This window comes from Pteropus vampyrus, unplaced genomic scaffold, assembly GCF_000151845.1.
Source record: "Pteropus vampyrus isolate Shadow unplaced genomic scaffold, Pvam_2.0 Scaffold272, whole genome shotgun sequence".
In the NCBI taxonomy this organism is placed as follows: domain Eukaryota; kingdom Metazoa; phylum Chordata; class Mammalia; order Chiroptera; family Pteropodidae; genus Pteropus; species Pteropus vampyrus.
Window position 1 is genome coordinate 196,423 of NW_011889053.1, and position 21,706 is coordinate 218,128.

The 21,706-nt window shown below is 40.1% G+C and overlaps 2 protein-coding genes across 2 annotated transcripts in view; one reads left to right on the forward strand and one right to left on the reverse strand.

The window, feature by feature from the left end:
• Positions 1–6,284, reverse strand: part of MTMR6 (myotubularin related protein 6) — a 33,212-nt gene extending 26,928 nt beyond the window's left edge. The window contains exon 1 of the mRNA XM_011375467.2: positions 6,084–6,284. Coding sequence (XP_011373769.1) covers positions 6,084–6,107 — 24 coding nt within the window. The 5' untranslated portion in view covers positions 6,108–6,284. The remainder of the gene's footprint in view (positions 1–6,083) is intronic.
• A 7,972-nt stretch (positions 6,285–14,256) lies between these two features.
• The window catches only part of NUP58 (nucleoporin 58), a 39,265-nt gene continuing 31,815 nt past the window's right edge, over positions 14,257–21,706 (forward strand). The window contains exons 1-4 of the mRNA XM_011375482.2: positions 14,257–14,570; positions 19,212–19,354; positions 20,395–20,430; positions 21,364–21,457. Of these exons, the coding sequence (XP_011373784.1) occupies positions 14,464–14,570; positions 19,212–19,354; positions 20,395–20,430; positions 21,364–21,457 (380 nt within the window). The 5' untranslated portion in view covers positions 14,257–14,463. The remainder of the gene's footprint in view (positions 14,571–19,211; positions 19,355–20,394; positions 20,431–21,363; positions 21,458–21,706) is intronic.

Below are 21,706 nucleotides of genomic sequence, written 5' to 3' on the forward strand. Positions count from 1 at the left end.
GGTAACCCGGTAAGAGGCTAATTAAGTTATCTAGGGGTGTCTGGGAGAGATGCGGTAAGGGCGTAGACTAAGCTGCAACACACAGGGCAAAGAGGAAGCTCATCCTGAGATGCTAAAACTGATGTGAGAAGGAAGGAAGGAAAAACAGAGGCTTCTAAAAGATGTTAAGCTCATCCAACTGGCTGCCGTCCATCAAAGGAAATCTAAGTCTGGGAGAAAAGAGTCCACCTTGCCCATCACAACTTGGGGATTGTTCACTGCCTTCATAAACGTACACTTACATTCAACCCAAAAAAATATGATGGAAAAGCATTACATGATGTTTCAATACAGCAATTCCACGTGGATGTGATAGATAATAAAATTAATCTGAAATCATCCCAAAACATTTATTTAGTACTTATTCTGGAGGAAGTAAGAAAATCTCTGAGAAAATACACTGATTATTGTGTCTTTTGCTGCAAATCCTAAGATAAATTTTTTTAAAATAAGGGAAATCAAATCTTTTTCTTCGCTGAAATCTTCACACAAATTTCAAACTCCAGACTTAGCCAGTCTCTAAACACCAGCTGCTGCTTCGTATTTCCCCTTTTCACCAAGGAACTTAAAGTACTTTCCAGACGTCGCTACGGATTTTTTCCCAGTGTCTTCTTGGAAATGTTTTAAGTCAGATGTTTAGGAAGCATCTAGAACTCTTTCAGGTCACTACACTGAGGCACCGCAGAAAGCGTCAGGATCCTTTAATTAGAGGTATTGCCAAGGCAAAAAGGAAATTGGGGGAGGGGGAAGACATCATGGGAAAATAGAGAAGAAACAAAGAAGAAGAAAATGGAACAGGGAGAAAAGAACTGGAGGGTGTGGTCGTTTGGTGAGGATGAGAAATGCCAGCACGTTACTTTAAGGGCCATTTTGTTGACTTGCTGTCAACTCCGGGCCTGCACTAAAGGTACCACTGATGGTCTATACAGGAAGTTCGAATTTCAGCTGATTATAAAGCAGGAAATGAAAAACACAAGATATCACACATACACAGAATCACCATCGGAAAATTCAGATCCTTATCTGCTCCCAAGAGACAAAAGTGGCCTGTGGGACAGGAAGGGACCACTCGCCTTCCACAAAGTTCTGTGACCAACAGTTGTACTCACTTGACAACTACATGACAATGGCTATGGAAGCACGAAGTGTGCCGTCAAGCCCTCTCTACCCAGGCACCCATTTGAGCCTCTTACAATCATTATTCCACACTCAGAGTCCTGATATCTTGCCAAGAATTAGCTATCGAAAAGAAAGAGCCTCTATGAAGTGGAAGGTAAGCATCACAGGGCAGAGATTTTTATCTTGTTTTGTCCATGTATCCCCAGTTCCTACAACAGCTTCTGCTTGTATAAGTTGCCAAATGAAACAGAACATGAATCCTGGGGCACTTTTCTGACCTACCCTACTTTGCTCTCCTGCAGCGCTGGACACAGCTGACATTCCATGAATCCCTTCCTGTCCCACTCGCTAAAAGCAAAGATTCCACATTTCCCTTCAGGGCTCTACAGCCCCCACTTGAACCTTCCACTGTGCTCGCTCCTCTCTTACTCTGCTCCAGCCACACTGGTCTCCTCGCCAGTTGTCACCAACCAGGCATGCCCAACCTGTGGGGACGCTTCCCACCCCTCCCCACCCATATAAAGTCAGCCCACTGCCTCACCTCTCTCAGGTCACTACACCTGTAAGGACTTCCCTAATTCCCTATTTCCAACTGTCCTCCCCACCTGGGCCCTGGCACCCTCCACAGCATTTACCACCTTCTACCATATTATATATTTGATTGACTAATTTTCTTTATTGTTATGTCTTTCTCAACTAGGAAATAAGTTTTATAATGGCAGGGCTTTTTGTTTGGTATTAGACAGGGAAGACTGCTTCCTCCCCATCCCTGATTCGCCACTCCCATTTCATCCCTAATACTCTATATCTCTGGCTCTTCCTCCTCTGCGTATTCCCAGGGCTCTACCCTTCACACTCTTCTCTAGAGCCTCTACGTATTCTTCTTGCATAAACTCACTCACAATAGGAAATGTCAATGTTTACCTAAATACTGACAACCTCCAAATCTATTTCTCTGGGCCAGACATTTTCCCTAACTCTACACCCTCATAATCAGCTACCTACTAAACAAAACCCTACCACTGAGTTCCTCCCATCAGTCCCTTCCTTTCCACTCCTATTCCCACTGGCCCATCTACCTCTCATCACCCAAATCTCTTGACTAGATAATTATGCTGTGAGGCAGGAGAGTGTAATGGTTAAAAGAACATGACTGGTACTAGAAAGACCAAGATTCGATTTCCCAGCTCCCCCTCTTCCTCAGGAGGACTAGCTGTTGAGTCAGGGAGAACAAATTATTTTATTTGATCTCTGTGAGTTTCCGTTTTCTCACTTGTGAGTGAGTCAGAATGGTACTTTACTAGTTTGTGGGGGAAAGCATTAGGTGCTTCTCAAAGTCTATTGGCTCATATTTCAAAGACAATTAAAATAATATCACTTTCTCCTTATTCTTCATCCGTTCTTAGTTTTGCACCTCCTTCACTCTTTGTAACAGGTAACATGTATTTGTGTACATACCTGTATGATCTCACATTCTAATGACAAAAGGGGGTAACAAGCTAAGACGAACTGGGAACTATTTTTGGAATAACTCAATTTGAGCTCTAGTGGGGTCAGATTTTCATGGGACATTCTATTCTTTAACAAACTCGAGGAAGCAGTCTTTCATACAGAACTTAGGTAAACATTCTTCCATTTCATTCTGTAAACTTCCATTCACAAACAGCACAAAATTCGACATCAATACATGATGTCAGCCAAAGCACTGGAGCCTGGCAGAGAGAAGAGAAAGCCTGCATAAAGATCTGTCTCTGCATACTTCCCGCTGTTTCTTGGCAAGACTACTTGTTATGACAAAATTAGAGCTCAAAGTGATAGGGGATAACTACGCTGTTCACAATGACAGCTCGGAGATGCTCTTCCAGAAATTCAAAGTCGACTTAACCTTTTTATTGATGTTATACAGTTAATAAACCAAATGTGACCAAAACAGGATGATATATCTATTCTTGAATTTTAGACCTATAAAGCCACTTTATTAGTATTCAGTAACATATTTTATCTGATAAAACTCTAGGCAAAAAAATATATACAAAAAAACAATACCACATGTATATTATTTACTTATGTCAAGAAGAGGTTTGAGGAAGATAAAGCTCTTAGAGTTATTTAGATTTATGAATTAATATTAATATACTTTTACGATTAGATTAAAACTACAGAGGCAATGGAAAAACCATTACATAGTCTTTGGAGTTAGACAAACCTTGGTTTAAACCTTGATTCAAACCCTCATGAGCTAACTGGACAGATTACTTACACTTGCTAAGTCTATTTCCTTATCTGCAAAGGTACCCAACTGACAGGGTTATTTAAGAGATTACTGATAATTTTGTATAAACTAATACATTTGAATGTAAAATTGTGAAATAATACTGTATAGTTTGCTATACTGACATATAGTTACTAGTTTTCAAATACGGTTGACTCTTGAAAATGGGTTTGAACTACGTAGGTCCACTTATAGGATGTTTTTCAACAAACACCTGTACTGTTTTCAACCTATGGTTGGAAGTCTGCGGATGCAGAGAGCTGACAGTATGCATTGATCTACGCCATTTTATAGCAGACCTGTGTGAGTATCCATGGATTTTGGTATCTGTGGGGGGTTCTGGAACCAATCCCTCCTGGATACCAAGGATAGTTAAGTTCTGGGGGAGTCAAAGGTATACACAGATTTTCAACTGCAAAGGGGTCAGCGCCCCAAACTCGCAAGTTGTTCAAGGGTCAACTGTACAGCTATCTGAACAACACAGAACAAATCAAGAATTACACAGTTCTTCTACTCCACAGTCAATTCTTGATCATAGTGGCTAAACCACATAGCATTCAGAACAGCTAAATAAACTTAAAGTAATTCATTTTTAGTTTGTAATACTTACAATTATTTTTGCAGCAAATTAACTATGTCCAAGTGAAGGCTATGCATAATAGAAACAAAAAGTTGGCTATGTTCAAATCAATCTTTTAAGTTATGATTTAAGAAAATATAGCCCACGCAACAATGATCAGAATACATTATGAGGTCCATGTCAATTGCGCTCACTGTTGTGTACCCAGTGTCTGTACAGTGCCTAGCACGTAACAGGTACATTGCAAATATTTGTTTAACTGCAGTCAACAGGCGCTGAAGGTTATTCCGGGGTAGTAGTGCTCCAATGCTAGAAAAATAATTTGAAGCAATAAAGGAGCACACTAGAGAAGTATTTTTAATAGAAAACTAGTCAGAAATCTTTTAGTCTTTAAAAGGTTATAAAAGGACCTTAACTAAACCACCAGCACGGACCCACCATAAAAAGGTAAGACTAACTCAGAAAAGTAATTGAAGAGAGTCCATCAACTGGTATTTAAAGAACAACACTAGACCAAGTGAAAGTCACTAGCAATAACCTTAAGGAAGTCAGAGAAGCTACAACTATACAAATAAAAACAAAGATAAACATTCACCGTAAAATTAAAGCAGAAAGGCTTAAAATAAGGCAAGGGATCCTAAACATTTTCCAACATTCTGTTCACTCTTACTATCCTCCTAGGAATAAGGCTTGTTCTAATCTAATTGATTAAACTCAGTTCACTTTTACTGTTTTGCTGTTGTGTGCTATGTGCACTGCAGCGTTATGGAAGATGCAAAGATCAGGTTCCACCTGGTACAGAGGGAAGTCGTGTGCACACAGCTACTAAAAACACACGTCTGGAACCTTGCAACCAGGATAAGAATCTGATTCGATGCCTACTTTACGCCACCTCTACATCCTCTACTAGTTTATTTACTTAATCACCCTTCTGTTTTCAAATTTTAGGCTCCAGCAACTTGAATTTTAGTTACTTTACCTTTCTTCTTTTTAAAAAAAGTTTTTTAAATATTAAAAACAAGCTCTAGTAAAATTTCACGTACACCTTAAAAAGGGCTGTGAAACATTTTAATGACATAGCTCTCAAACTCTCCGTAGAACAAATGAAGATGACCCATGTCTGCTATTTTCCTAAATGAACAGTGTCTCTAGGATGAGCAGCAATTAACTGACAGTTTCAGCAAAACAGAGTCAAGATGCACACTGGGTCCTCTTCCCAGCGATCTTAAAATCATGTTATTCAATTCTTCTGGTCTCTGTGTTTTCTCCGTCCCAAAGTTGAAGTCTAAGTGAAATGTTGTTGGTAATTTGGTAATATTTTGATGTTGACTCCTTCAGTTTTAACATTTGCAAAAGAACCATAATACCTGTTTGTTCTCGGAACAAATGCCTTCCACACAGAAAAATGAAGCATGGAGTTTAATAAGCTCAATTGAAGAACAGTTCAAAAATCTGGGATAACAGTTTTCCTTTCTCGGTAACTCCTCTGTTGACTCTGAAGACAATAAAGTTTGACCACAGAGACGAAAACACCAAATTTAAACGACTGGAGACCGAGACGAGAAAGTGAGGTGGAGCCTAGAGCTCATCTCTCCTCCAAAACTTGAATCAAGACGGTGTGACACGGGACAATTAAACGCGAAGAAAAAGAAGAAGCTTATGCAACATCATAATATCAACTCGAGGACCCACCGGTTTTCCGGTCCGGGGTGGCGAAAGGCTGAAAGGCCCCGCAGCTAAAGCAGCCCCCATTTTGCCCAAGAACGTGCACTGCTGAGAGGGCGGCGACCAATTTCAGGAGACTTAACTCCAAGCAGCCCAAATCATCTGCACCCCAACGCCTTGGACTGAAAGCGAGATCCTACTCCGCGGGTACGGGGGCCTTCCACAGCCTGTTTGGCCTAAACTGCCCCTGCCCTCCCAGACCAGGCCCGGCCAGGCCCCTCAAGCCCGGGGCCAGGCCCCCTCCCGAACGGTCCTCGGCCCCGTCGGGCCAAACGATCTGCCGTCGTCCGCCGCCTCCGCCCCGTCAGCCCCGGGCCGGCGGCGAACGGCTCTCCCGCGCCCCACTACCTTGGTCGTACGGATGTGCTCCATCGCGAGGAGACGTCAGCCGGCAGCCCGCCTCACAGGCGGACCATCAGGCGACAGGACCCGGGCGGCGACGGCGACCCAGACCCAGCAGGAACTAGCTCAGCGGGCCAGCGCCGCGGTCCGTCCGTCCGCCCCCGGCAGCGTCCACCGCGCAGGCGCAGCCGGCCTGCGCCGTCTCCTAGAAACACTTCCCCAAACTAGGCGGTGGCCGAGGGGGCGTGGGAGGGCGGGGCGGAGCTTCGGCCCAAGGAGAGCGGCGTCTGCTTCCTCCGGGGCCGCTGTGGATTCTACAGCGCCCCCTGTCCGTGGAGGCCTCACCAACCCTGACAGAGGGCCGTCCTCTATGGCTCAGCGGGCCGAGGACCAGGAAAGCAGGGGTCTGGGCTTGCGCAAAGAGAATTTAGTGGGTGAGGGCGAGACAGGATGTCGCTATGTCCATCAGCCCACAAGAATCTATTCTCAGGAAATGATCGGATATGTCGTGTAAGCCTTATTTGAAACAATCAAAATCTCCCATACTAAAAGATTAGTTATGTGCGTAATACCAGTGATGACCTAAATATAAAAGGCCAAAGTGCAAGGAAACAAGCATTTATTCAAGGTCAAAAAAGAATAGCTATTCGGAAAGCACTTTTTTTCAGGCAGAAACCCAAATAGTGTTCAAATTAGGAGACGAAGGCAAGGAGTATTCAGGAACATGGGAAGGGAAACAATTATATTAATAGAAAGAAGGCATTTCTGTTGGTGCTGATAAGCTACCATGGTGACACTTATTCTAAACAATGTTTTTAATTTTCATTCTAATTGTCATCAGTCCAGTAGTCATAATATCTGCTTTCTTGTTATCTTCCCACACGATACAATGTCGTTCTGGATACAAAGTCGTTTTAGGCCCAGTCCAAAGGTTATGGTGCCTTGTTTTAATAATCCAAAGATTTGTTAAGGCATAAAACATGCAAGGCAGTTCCTCTGGAATGGCAGCTCCAACTCCATTTTAAAGTGGCTCTGTTTATTACATTGTTACACCAGCATCCATTTAAAAAATGCTGCAGCTCCTCACAAGTCAAACCTGAACAAACTGAAAAATCAACAACTTTTCTTAGATCTATAAGGGAATTGAGATCACAGGGCAAACCACTGCTCCCAAAATCAGAGAGAGGGACGGGCGACTACACAGAATCAGAGCTATCAGAGCAGAAACCCACGAGCAGAAACCTCCCTGGGAATCAGTGCCCGGCAGTTCCTTTTGCCCAGTACATCATATCTGACTATCCAGGAAAAAATTACAAGACATACTAAAAGGTAAAAAGCACAGTTTGAATACACAGAGCAAGCATCAAAACCAGACTTAGATATGGCAGGAATTTTGGAATTATCAGAGAATTTAGAACAATTATGACTTATATGCCAAAGATTCTAATGGGTAGATAGTATGCAAGAGCAGATGGACAATGTAAGCAGAAAGATGGAAATCCTAAGAAAGAACCGAAAAGAAATGCCAGAGATTAAAAAACAAACAAACAAAAAATACTGCTACTGAAATGCAGAATGCCTTTGATGGGTTTATTAGTAGACTGGACATGGCTGAAGAAAGAATCTCTGAGCTTCATGATACCTCAATAGAAACCTCCAAAACTGAAAAGTAGAGAAAAAAAAAGGTTGAAAAAAAAGAAAAAAGGAACAGAATATCCAAGAACTGTAGAATAGCTATAGAAGGTGTAACATGCCTGTAATGAGAATATCTGAAGGAGAAGAAAGAGAGAGAGGAACAGAAACAAATATTTGGAGCAATAATAACTGAAAATTTTCCCCAAATTAATGTTATTTACCAAACCACAGATCCAGGAAGCTGACAAAACGCCAAGCAGGATAAATGCTAGAAAAATTACATATCATTCTTAAACTATAGAAAAGCGAAGATAAAGAAAATAAAGAAGAAGCCGGGGGATTATTTATAGGTAAATATCTTACGTATAGAAAAGTAAAGATAAACATTATGTCTGACTTCTCTTCAGAAACCATGCCGGCAAGAAGAGAGTGGAGTGCAGTATTTAAAGTGTTGATAGAAAAAAAATTCCACCAACCTGTAATTCTGTACCCTGTGAATTATCCTTCAAAAGTGAAGGAGGAATATAGGCTTTCTCAGACAAAAATGGTGGGGATTGTTGCCAGTAGACCTGCCTTGGAAGAAACAATAAAACAAGTTCCTTAGAAAGAAAGAAAATGATATAGGTCAGAAACATGGATCCACATAAAAAAAGGAAGAACATCAGAGGAGGAATAAGTGAAAGAAAAATAAAAAATTATTTTTCTCATTTTTAATTGATCTAATAGATAACAGTTCATTCAAAATAATAATAGCAACAATGCGTTTGATTATTTTTGTTTGTGGTATGTATAATATGTTTATGTATAAGTGAAATAAATGACGGCAATGATACGAGGGATGGGAGAAAGGAATTAGGATTTTGTTATTATAAAGTACTCACACTACCAAAAAAATTGTACTGAGGAGTATTACATAACAAACATATTCATACTGTATTATTGAGTGAAATATAAACTGGCTCTAGAAAGGTGAGTTCAATGTGACTGTATTTTGTAATTTTTATTTATGCAAACAGACATCTTACATTTCTAGATGGTAGGATTACAGGTGACTTTGTAAATCCTGTTTTAGTGGTTTCTCAGACTGGAGTGATTTTGCCCTCAGGGGACAGTTGGCAATCTCTAGAGACATATTTGGTTGTCATAACTGGGTGTGGGTGTGGGGTGCTACTGGCAGAGAGTGGGTAGAGGCTTGGTCAGCTGCTGGACATCCTGCAATGCTCCAGACACCACCGCCTCCACTGAGAATTATCTGGCCCAAGAGGTCAATGGTTCAGAGGTGGAGAAACCCTGCTCCAGGTTTTCCAAGTGTTCTGTACTAAGCAGTTTCACTCTTTGTAACTAGAAAATGCTGTTTTAAAAATATCATCATTTTTACATCATCTTTCTTACCATGTTTGGTGTTAGAAAAACCTCCCTAACATCTAAGTTTCTTTTCTAATGAAAAATTTTGTTTCATTTTCCAGCATTCCGTTCATTTTTCTTATTTAAGTTGTCTTGGTGTTGCTTTGTGTTTGTTTTGAGTGCCTGCTATGTTTCAGACAGATTGCCAAAGCAATGGCGATGCTTACTAAACACAACAGCCTTTGTGGTGAAATCACCTACTCCTGTAAGACGAACATGTAATAAGAATAAAATTAGGCACCTGGAAACCAGTCTGGTTAGATTTTCATATCCAAAAGAAACACAAATCTTGCCCTCTCTCAAAGAAATATTTAAAACTATTGCAGGTCTTTATGGAAGACCTTTTGAGAAAGCAGAAGAGGATGAATGATATTGCATAACATATGTCAAGACTTCCTTAATAAAACCTCTTTTTATATTATTCTCCTCCAGATTTTTGTCATTTTTCCCATTCCTTGTTCCCATACAAATTATCCTTACATCCCAGGTTATCCTCCCCGTTCTCTTCTCTTGTCATTTCTCATTTTTTTTCTCTTACCAATTCTTTTCAAGAGGTAATAATGATGTTAGCCAACACCTATTATACAATTATCAGGTGGCTGAAAGTGTAAATTGCTTTACCTGTATTATGAAGAAAGTGAAACACAATGAAGTTAAATAACTTGCCTGACATTATACAACAAATAAAGCCTAGATCGTGATACAGAGCCAGACAATCTAATGACAGTCTGTATTAACTATTCTATATTGACTTGTTTTTCAAAATCCATGTGAAAGTTCCAGTTTGAAGTGGTGATATGATAAATTAGGAAATAATTCTGCATTTAAAAAAACTAAAATAGAGGGTTAAATAAAAAATCAGTTTTAAAAAGGATCCAGTACCTGACAAGATAGTGAGGGCTTACAAGTGCAAAATACAAGGGAAATTGTTTACACAGAGATGTGAGCAGAATATTGAAATTGATGCAAAAGGACCATTTCCAAACCAGGTGAATTTAGGACAGAAAGTTCAGAAGTCAAAGCAGATGGTCCACCTCGATGATGCATGCAATGGGAGAATCTACTTACATAATTCCGGGGCCAGAAGGACACTCATCCAATCCAACCCCAGAATACTGTGGGAAATTTACCCTGACATTGAGAAAATAGAGGAGTGAGGGCAATAACTGCCTGTCTTGGAAATATTAAACAATCACAAAAAGGTTATAAAATGGATTTACAGCCTAGATTCGTACCACCTAGTGATTACCACAAGAATCAAAGAGCCTCATTCCTCTGTCACCACGAGGGGTGGATTCACTTAAGGGAAATAGACACTAGGAAGAAGAGGGTTGTTTACTGAGATTTGTTTTTATTCCTACTGTTTACAAAGCGTATGGTCCAGTTTAAGAAGACTTCAACATGCACCAGTGTTCCTAAACCTTATCCTCCCCTGAAAATGCTGAAACCAGTAAAATACATCAGATTAAGTATTTTTTGCTGTCCTGATCTCATCGTTCATTCAAAGAGGGCACTTAATACAGTTACGGTTTAAATGGAAAAGTCCATGGAGACTTAAAAGCTAACTTGATGGAAGACCAGCCAGCTTATAAGATCTATTTCTCAACATTAGTTAGACCAGTGAATTTCAAAATACCAACTTAATCATTGACCATGAGAAACAGAAGTTTAAAGCAGACAGGCATGAAGGTCAGCATATTCTTTTCGGGTAAAGCTATGAAGACACTTTACACTTGAGAAGTTTGCTTAGTAAAAAATTCAGAACAAGGGAAAGCAAAATGATAGGCTGCTGTCATTCTGGCAAAATCCTGATGCATTCATAAATCCTAAGGAAATGTGTATTGGTCTAGTGGCCAGAATATGGGTATCTATCAGGTAGTGTCACTTGTTTCCTTGAAAGATGAAAAGAATAAATGCAATTTTTTTTTCTCTTTGGCTCCCATGTTTTGGAGTCTAGAACCTGCCCTTTGCCCTTCTGTTAGCATATATCAAAACGATTAGATAACAGGTTGTTGTTGCTTTTATAGCTATATTCCAGCCCTAGAGATATTTTGGAACTTGGTTCATCTCAGATATTCCCTATGTTCCTTTGGTAACAGATGTAAAGTATATCTTTTAGTATGGATTCCTGTTAAATATGGTATACTAAGTTTAGCTATGAATAATAGAAACTCAACTATAATGGCCTAAACAACACAGAAATGGATTTTTCTTTCATTTGAAAGAAATCAGAAGGTAGGCAGAGCAGACCAGGGTTGGTATGCTGGCTCTGATATTATCAAGGATCTATGTTCGTACTATTTTTCTGCCACACTGTCCTTAGCATATGACTTCCATTCTTAAGTTCCTCATGGTCCAGGATGGCTACCGGAGACCCAGCCACATGTTTAAGTTCCAGGCAGTAGGAAGGAATAAGGAAGAGAAAGACAAAAGGGATGTATGCCAGCCACCACCTCCTCTAAATGAGTTATACTGGAAATCTCAGCTCACGTATCCCACTTATATCTAATTAGTCACATGTACCTGTAAAGGAAGCTGGGATATGTAGTTTATCTGGTTAGTGTGCCACCTTGAAAAAAACAGATTTTTTTTAAGGAAAAAGGGAAGAATGAAAATTGGTGGCAACAAGATAGCTTCCCTCATTAATTTTATTTTGACATTGCCAAGTTTCTTTTCTCAATCTTATCCTCATCCACTACTATTATCAGGCAACTTTTTCATATCTCATCCCCAATACTCACCAACAGAAAGGACATAATTTCAAAATAAATGACCATAATAAATGACTACATGTTGAATTGAATATATTCAGTTTCATGAAGACCCTTTATATGCTTTCATTTCTCTCATTTCTTGGGTTATAGGTACAAACTTTATTAGGAAACATATCATTACTGTTCTGATCTATTGTTGGAAACTTCTGTTCTAACTTTAGGCTTTCCCACCTAACTTTTTATTTCAAAAAAATTCAACGAAAAAGCTGAAAGAGTACAATGAACATCCATAAACCTTGCAGAGTCACCATTTGTTAATATTTTGTCACATTTTCTTTTTTGATCTCTCTGTAAATTTTATTGTTGGATCTTTTGAAAATTTAATAGGATTTTTAAGAGAAAGGACACTAACTCTTTAAAATCAATAGACCCATTTCGAGAACCAATTCAAGATAGAAGGCAACTGGTTATATACATAGTCTTTAAAAAGATAACTTCTCTCTTGGATATTTCACAGGATCACACTGTACATGTTATAGATCTTTAATTAGACTTGAGATTTCTATTTCCCTTTTATGATAAGCCTTTCAACTGATACTTCTCAAGGGGTTATCCTGATCATACCAGTGAAGCAATCCTATTTAAATATTTTAATGCAAATCTAAATAAGAATATTTTTACAGTGCTATTGCATTTCAGATAATTCAGTTTGTTTATGACATTAAAAATGTCATCATACAGCCAATAAATCAGAAAAAGATGGGATTTCTTAACAGGATTCTCGCGATATTAAAAAAACAAGGGGAAACAAAGTGGCTTGCCATAGAATTTAGAATCTGAATCACTTGCTTCATCCTGGAAAACAGTAATTCATGTAGAATTGATATGTGGGTTTGGGTCACATGATGTCAAAGAGGAATATTTGGAACAACCTGTGGAATAGGATGTGTTACCCTCACTAGGTAAGGAAAGTTAAGCCAAATTCCAGTGCTCCATGGTTTTGCCTGGCTGGATAGGTTTTAGGCAGGAAGATTATGTTACTATCATTTTACTGTCAAGTTTTCAATTGAATAACCAAATTGAGCTTACAGAAACTGCTTTCATTGGAGTTTTATTCCCGTAGAACGTAAGGATATAAAATGATTTCTATTTTGCTAATAGGACAGATGACATCTTAGAAAGGGCCTTTGAGGTCCAATCTTAAACTTGGTGCATTTAGAGGCATGTCACAGATTCTAATACTGGTCATTAAACATTCCAATTTCTGTCTCCGCAATGCTCCTCTCTGTGGGTTTTTTGCGGGGCGGCGGGGGGCGGGTACTTAAACCACTCTGATCTTAATGAATTTTGGAGAGACTCAATTCAGTTCATAGTAAGTGGCAATGCCCAAGCTCAATGTAAGAGAAAGTGTGGCATTAAGGGGAGTTCTGAGATGTGAGCTTAGAATGAGTGGTCATCAGCCCGGCATCGAGTGCCAGACTGGAGCCACTGGGTTTTTGATTAAGGTAGTGTCGTGGTGAGAATTGTTTTAGGAAAGCAAATCTCGTGGTTGCTTATGGGATTATTTTATTGTTAGAAATCGCAGGTAGGAAAATCATTTGCAGGAGTAGTGTAACAATCCCTGATGGAAAAGTAAAGATATCCATCATGATGGCCGCACCTCAAACGCATCACCGACAGGCTAACTTTCCTGACCTTTCCTCCATAGAGTCTCTTCTTTGAACCCACATTTTTCTTACGGTTAAGGGTTGCTCATGAAACCCTCAAATTTCACCGTACATTGTACTTGTTTCTGCAGTTTTCTGATCTCTTTCACTTTGCGATTCTGTGGGAGGGCCGTAAAGCCGGGAGGCAGCGGGCAAGGCGGGACTCCCGGAGCTCTGCCTCAGCAGGACACCCTGACATTATCTGCAGCCTTCACAACATGCTTTGACATCCAAGGACATGGCCAGTTCTGTTTCCTCGGCACCGCCAACAAGGCCGGCCCCCGCAACCACGAATGGACGCTCTTCCGAACTTTCTCGGTGGCCGCGGCATCGGGCTCCAGAAGCCTCGGAGCCAGCCGGAGGCGCTCACGTCGTACAACAGATGAGTAAATTATCATCGATTGATTTCCGAACGGTCAGGAAGTAGACACGCTCCCCATCCTTCAAGGGGTGACTGCCAACGAAAGACTAAAATGGCGCAAAAGGGATTCCGCGCATCCTTTTTGGCGGCAGGCAAGGGTGGAAGCAATAATTGGGATTTGAAACCCAGAGAGTACAGATTACCTCAGCGTGGGTACTGAAATAGAACTAAAAGAGAAAAACCGCTGGCTTTGGTTTGAAACCTGGGCGCCAACCCCGCCTTGTCCCAGCGTGCCACGCGCGCACGCCAACCCCACGCCCGTCCCAGGGTTCCCTGCGCGGCGGGCTCGCTCCCGGCGGGCTGTGCGCGCGCGGCGAGCGCCGGAACGTGCTCTTGAGTGGTTCCTCCGCCCACTTCGGCCTTGTCTCCGCGACCGCTGGGGTTTGAGGTTCCCGCCAGGCCAGGGCTGGTCCAGAGAGATGGTACGCGGCCCGCCTTGGCTTTAAGGCGAGAAGCGCGTCCCAGACCTCTTGCCGCTTGCTGACGGCACTGATCCCCGGGCAATCATGTCTACGGGGTTCTCCTTCGGGACCGGCGCGCTGGGCTCCACCACCGTGGCCGCCGGCGGCACCGCCACAGGCGGCGGTTTCTCCTTCGGCACAGGGTCGTCTAGGTAACGGCGCTTCCTCCCTTTCCCTGCCTGAGTCTACCCTGCGGGTCTCCGGTGGGGTGGTCCTGCCCCTCTTTCTTCTCGCTGGCTCCTTTCTCGGTGGGCCTAGGGGAAAATAATCGCCCGCGCCAGCTTCATGGTCCTCCGCTCGCCGCCCTGCTCCTACAGGTAGCCTGGTGAGAGGAAGATGGATGGTGTCTCTGTTGTGAGGTCCCTAAAATCCCCGGTGGTTCGGACATGATTCCTACGGAGCGAGGTCTGGCTTAGTGAAAGGGCCTGGGATTTCACACCCAAACCTTAGCACTTCGTCAATCTTAGGCACAGAATGTTGCACGAATGAGTGAAAGTATAGCTTATCGTGAGGTTTTAGCAAAAGACAATTAATAGAAAATTCTAAGGAGGACAAATAAGAGTTCCACCCTGATAATTCAGATTTCATTGCAGGATACACGGTTTTAGACGTTGCGTATTAATGATTTCGTGCTTAATGAGATTTCAGGTGTTTGTGCCTCATGGGACCTTTTCCGTCCTTTTTTGTTTGTTTGTTTTGAATACGTTTTACTGCATTTGTTGATGATAATTTTGAACAGAATGCAAGTTAGTACAACTTTGTTGAGAATGTCGTGTTTTAATGACTCATTATCTTTAAATTGCGAAATGTAGGTAGCAAATTCATCCTTTTTAAGAAACCTGCTACATCATCACTTCAGGTGGTGACAAAAATTTGGCTAAGCAGAAGTCCAAAAGAAGGCAGATAAAATAGTTAAAGACCATTTTAATGACAGATGGAACTTTTAAAACTCAACCTTTTGAAGGTACAGACCCAGAGGGCAGAGTCTGAGTCTCATTTACTATTCTATTAAATCAAGAAGTGTGCATAGAATGAGTTACAAGGTAGCTCATGAAGCTTGAAGAATGTGGTTGTAGATTAAAGAGGCAAAGATACCTTCAGCATTGTCTGTATTAAAGAGGAGGAGGACCGCAGACTACACAGTCAAGTCAGAAATCTGGGAGTTTTCCTTTGCTCTGTACACAATCTCCTTTGCTCTGTACACAATCAGCAAGGCCTTATAATTTTAATTCTTCATTTTCAATTTGCCACATTTCCAGTGCTACCACCCTGGAATAAATATTTATTGGACACACTCTTATATAGTAGGCTCTGATTTAGGTGGTAAGGTAAATAAATAAGAGTCTTGGTCCCCTGAAGGTTACATTCTTATGAAAATACTTAAAATTCCTGCCAGGTTTTCAACTAGTGACCTTTCTCTCTCGTTAAATGAGAACTGCTCCTATCACCTCTTAGATTGGTTCAGTGAAATCTCAATTCTCAAAAAAGTCTCAAAAATCTACTTTCATGTCTGTCTAGCAAGGTTGTTATATATATTTTTTAAATTGTGATTGCCTCTCTTCAGTGATTTTTTTTCCACTATCATTGGAGTAAAGTACAAATACATCTTGCCATGGTCCACAAGACCCAAACAATCTGGAACCTCTTAGGCTCATTCTGAGCCCATCTTCTCATTTCAGTTTGCTCCAATTCAGTGATCTAGACCCACTGCAAAAAAATAAACATTTGTAAAAAAAAAATAATAATAATAACATTTGTATTATCGCCCAGTTCAGGATCACAAATAAGTACCTGAACAAAGATTCAAAGAAAGATACCCTTACTTTGTGTGATGCACTGTGATATTTCCTGTTGCATTTTATTTTTTTTTTTTAAAATGCTGGTGGTTATCCAAATTTATTTTATACCCTCTAACGAGTTCTGATCTTAGTTTGAAAAATCCTGCTCTAACTATTGGGCCTTTTCTCAGTTCCTGAAGTGGGCCTGGCCAAACCCCACCTCACTTTAGGGCAAGTCCCTCGGCTTGGAATTCCCCTACCACCTCCTACCCATGTGCCAAACGCTATTGCCTACTTTTGGGACTCAAATGGTTACTTTACCAAAGAGACCTTTTTTTGACCTCTCAGTGTAAGGATGTCCATCTTCATAGCACCCGATACCATAGCACTTATCACAGTTGTAATCAGTTCATTCTATTTTTTGTTGACTTAATTGTCTGAGCCCAGCAATAGATTGTATGCTCCCTGAGAGTAGAGACCTTTTCATACTGTTTTCCAGTAGATACAGTGGCGCTCAGTACATATTTGTTGAATGAATGATTGAGTAATCTTTTTCTCTCACTGCCTGGACACTTCCAGAGGGCAGAGTCTGAGTCTCATTTACTATTCCATCCTCAGTCCTCAATCCCTATGACAGTGCCTTTTATAAAGACTTATTGAATGATCAAATAAATGAATTATTTATTAGCAAAAAGAAAATTTTACACAGGTTTTAGGAAGGCTTGGATAAATTAATAAGACAGACAATCTAACTTTTCTCCATTGGAATGCTGGTTTGGAGGCCTGACTTCCCCTTAGTGCTACTTGGTTTTTGGTCTCATTCTGGGGAAGTTACTCTTTAAGCCTCAGTTCCTACATTTGGAAAAGGGGTATAATGTTTACCTCAAAGAGTGGTTGAATGACATAAAATTTGTAAAGTATTTAGCATCATATTTGGCACTTGGTAAGTGCTCTGTAAATGTTAGCCATGACTTTGTCTCCTAAGTCCATGTTAATGTAAGCTGGAGAAGTTAAAATAACATTCCTGATCTGCCGGAGTGATTGGCAGATAATACTGGGTTGAGGCAATAATTGGTCAGGTCTGGGGTAGCTTTTTGTTTTTCTTAAAGTAAGAAAGTTTCTCTACCGCAAAGACATTTCTCTTGCTTCTCTGGTAGAGTAAGACGATTTCATTTTGATGTATTTCTTTGGTAATGTTTTTAGCTTAGCTATGAAACACTTTATTGTGTCTTCAGTTATCATTACCTTAAGTTGTCAAGAAATTTTAAATATTTTAATTGTCTAAAAATACTTTTGCTGTACATTTTTTGTGTATTTATGGAATAGTGGTAAAAACAAATGGGATCACTGATTTCTTTGGGAGGAAGGGGAGCATAATAATTATTTTCTTAATTTGATGTCATCAAAACTTGCCAATAATGTGTTTTAAAATATCTTTTAAATTCAGTTTATTAAGTGTTGAAAGATCTGTGCTTTGTCATTGAGACCTTGCAGCCCTGCTCTGACAACCTACTGTACTTCATACACCCAGGGCACACACGTGTGTTCTTAGCTATCGTTCTTAAAATCAGTGGTAAACCAAGACAGAGTTAGGGTGTGCCCTCTTCTTTTTCCCACTCGGTGTTGATGACCGACTTCAAATTCTACCTCTCGAATTAAACTTGTCCCTCTCCATTGTCCTCACAGTGATTTGCTGGCATAATACCACGTATTTAAATGCATTGAGTTTATAAGTGTTCTTAATGATAATAGTAGCAACAAGATATATAGATAGATATATAGATATCTATATATCTATGTATCTTTCTGCATAATCTCTTAATATTTACAAAAACCCTGTTAAGTGGGTACTGTTATTTCCCATTTTCAGATAAGGAAATCGAGGCTCAAAAAGGTTAAGTAATGTCACACAGGTATCAGCACATGGAAACCAGTAGTGGAACCCAGCCACAACACTGCTGCCTTCTCCTTAAATTGAAACGCCCCAGGCTTTCATGCTTTTTAAAACTGACATTGGGTTCTCTCATGGCAATTATGTCTAAACGGAAGTATAGGGACAGAAGTGATGAAGATACATATATAGGATGAATGAGATTTCTCATTATGTTACACGTTATAGTCTCTTAACTCTCCTACATAATTTTTGAAGTATCAAGTTGTCAAGATTTTCTTGCCTAGTTTCATAATTTGTTCTTCCACCTGTAGATAGCAAATTGGAACCTCTGAGGCTTGATAAGAATAGTTGAAAAGATGTGAATTTTGTTCATATAACTTGTTATTAGCAATTTTTTTAAGCTTTCAAAAACTCTCTGAAGAGTATTTTTGATGAACACATACTCTTGATACAGAGGGTAATTAATTTTGTTTTGCATTTTGCTCTTACCAGGATATGTCCATTTGTTGTCTTTCTCCCTGCTCCCGCCTACCTCCCATTTGCTTTTTATTGCTTTTTTTGTGGGAAGATACCTAACCACACCCTACCCTACCCTATGAATAAGGTAATGTGGCAATAGAGAGATGGTAAAGACAACTTAGCATACCTTTCTATTTCTGGGTATGTCATACTTTATATTAGTAGTTGGAGAAGAACAATTGAATTTAGCAATGTGAACTGCACATGAGTAGTTCAAGAGGAAAATGATCCACATTCAAGGATTTCCTTATGGCCGTTTTAGAATATGCTCTCCTTCAAACAAAACTGTTGACAGCAAAATATGTATCATCCTGTTTGTGGTAACTTGTGATCTGAAATCCTGATTGCTCTAGATTATGCTTTTCTCGAAGGTTGGTATTGTATTTTTAAAGACTAATTTTATATGTGGATTTATTTTTAAAGAGAACTGAAAAATATTTAAATTTGGTTCAAATTGTTCTTTTTGTATCCTATGGAGATGTATTAGATATGTTAAATGAAAGAAACTAATCTTGAAGAGTTCATTTTTCATTTTTTGTAAGTATTGGCTCATAGAACTTTATTTTGTGGTTTTTTGTTTTGTTTTGTTTTTAATAAACAAGCAACCCTTCGGTGGGGCTCAATTTTGGAACTCTTGGAAGCACCGCAACTCCGGCCACTACATCTGCTCCTTCAGGTGGCTTCGGAACCGGGCTGTTTGGATCCAAATCTGCTACTGGGTTCACACTAGGAGGAACGAATACAGGTAAGGAGGATCGTCACGTTTGCAGGAAGTAGGTTCGGGATTTTATCCTTTTTCATGTTCTGTACTGTTTCTCCTCCCTTTATACGATTGTCATTGGTGGTAGACCTAAAGTGATAAATACTAAGATGAAAAGAAATATAAGGATTTGGAAGTAAGGGCCAGTGATAGGCCCAGTCATCAGCTTAGTCATCAGCTCTGATCCACTTCAGTGGAAGGAAGGAAAACGGGGACACACTTAAAGAAGTCGTGGAGAAGTTATAGCTCTTTAAATATAATGAATTAAGTAAGTAAAATTTTTATATTAGATTATCTAATGCATTGTTTTATCTTAGTAAAGATTGTTAAGTTTACCAATTTGGACATTAATTTAGCATAAATGAGACAGCATCCTATTTCGCTATAACATAATTTACATTCCTATGAGATGTTTTAAACTGTTGTGTTATTAATTGTTTCATCGAGGAAAGAGCAAGAGGTAAAGATAGACGTTTCAGTAATAAAACGTTTTTTTTTTAAATACCTACAGTTATTTTGTTATAAGCCAAAAGGGCTTCACAGGAATTGCTTCTGTTTTTAACCTTTTTCTCGACCCTCGTCCTCTTGGTCTCTGTTTCCACCTTCTGCACTGACCTTTCAGCCTCGATTGCAGCGCTCGTCACAGCCACACGTAGGAAGTGGACGAACTGCAGGAGTAAATGCGAGCCCAGCCGGTGAGCTGCCCGGGACAGCTCTGTGCCAGTGCTTTGCCTGGAGTAGCTTTTTTCCCCTCGTCTCATTTTTTTATAAGCAATAGTTATTTGCATCTTACAAATTTTATACCCTAATTAATCTGATTATGTACAGCTCGTAATATGAAAGGTGGAGCTATGAAGAACGCTTCTATTGGTTTGTGGTTATGGTAGAGGAAGAAACTGATACATGTTGGTCTTGTTGGCGGTGTCTCACTCCCCGAGGGTGAGTCCACGTCCTGCCCTTACAGCAAATCGAAGAACACCATATTTCTGTTGATGATTGAATTTTATTTCTCTTTTTGTCTCTAGGAATAGCAACAACTATAACTACAGGATTAACTCTGGGTAAGAATTTTTGAGGAAAGATCCCAGATTTGTGGTTTTCGACTCTTTTTCCTAATATCTTACAGAGCAGGTGTGTGAAAAGAAGAAAGTGTGTGAGGAACTGAGTAGAGTTCAGAGACACTGACTTATCAAAGAACTTTTCAGTATTTGAGTATTTAAAAAAAATATATATAGTCCATTTTTAGTTAAAAATAATTTAAATACAGAAATGATTTTTCTATGGAAATTTATTTCACAATACATTGTTCTGTTATTTGAGTCCTTTTAATGGAAAAGGCACCAAACTGTAGGCCAGAAGTCTTGGACTCAAGCCCCGGTTGCACCTCTAAGTAGTTGTGAGGCCTTAGACGGTCACGTAATACCTGGCAGCTTTTCGTTACTTATAAAATGAGAGTATTGGACTCTTAACAAGTTTTTGGATTCCCTTCCAGCTCAAAAACATCACAGTTTTCTGTAATGGTATGCCGAAGGGACTGTGAATAACTAGGGTGACAGCCTGTCGAATCTGGATGGCAGTAAATAATGTGAAAGGAAATAAATGAGTGAAAGGACATTGAGAAATCTCAAATACAATTATATTAATAAAATTAAATATTGAAATAAAGATAGGTGGACTTTCTTACTTGGATGCTACTTACCTGTTATCTGTGGAAACCACCTCTGTTTACCGCTGAAGTTTGGGACAGGGTTGGCTACCAGGAGAGCAGTTGTAGCCTCTTATTTTCTGAGATTGTAGAACTCATGCATGATTTCTAAGTGCTGTACTCCAGTTGGGGTAAAGGCAATCCCGAATCGTCATTTTGGCTTCTTTTCCTCTAGTACTTTCAGGAGAAGCCAAAATACAGGTTCTTACTTTTCTTCATTTAGATTTTTGAGCGGCTACTACTTCCTAACTCTGTGGCCTTGGGTATACATGATGCCTTGAACATTTAGTATTAGCTGTTGATGTGGTGGTGGGGATGGTGCTGATGATTTCAGGAACTGCTGAGTGCATGGGCAAGGCAGTCTCACGAGGCGAAGGTAACAGGCAGGTGTAATAATGTGTTCTTGTGTAATCTGATAACTAACATGTATGAAAGGCACCAAGGAAGGCAGAGGAAGAAGAGAGTAAGAGTTCATTTTGAGGGCAGGAAATATTATTTTGGATGGGGGAGTGGAAGGTGCAAAGGCCCAAACATAAAGGATCCAGGGAAACAGGAAAAATGCTTGTTCTTGGAGTTTAGGATTCAGAGGTAGGAATGGTAGGGAGAGGAGACTTGAGGAGCAGTTAGGACCC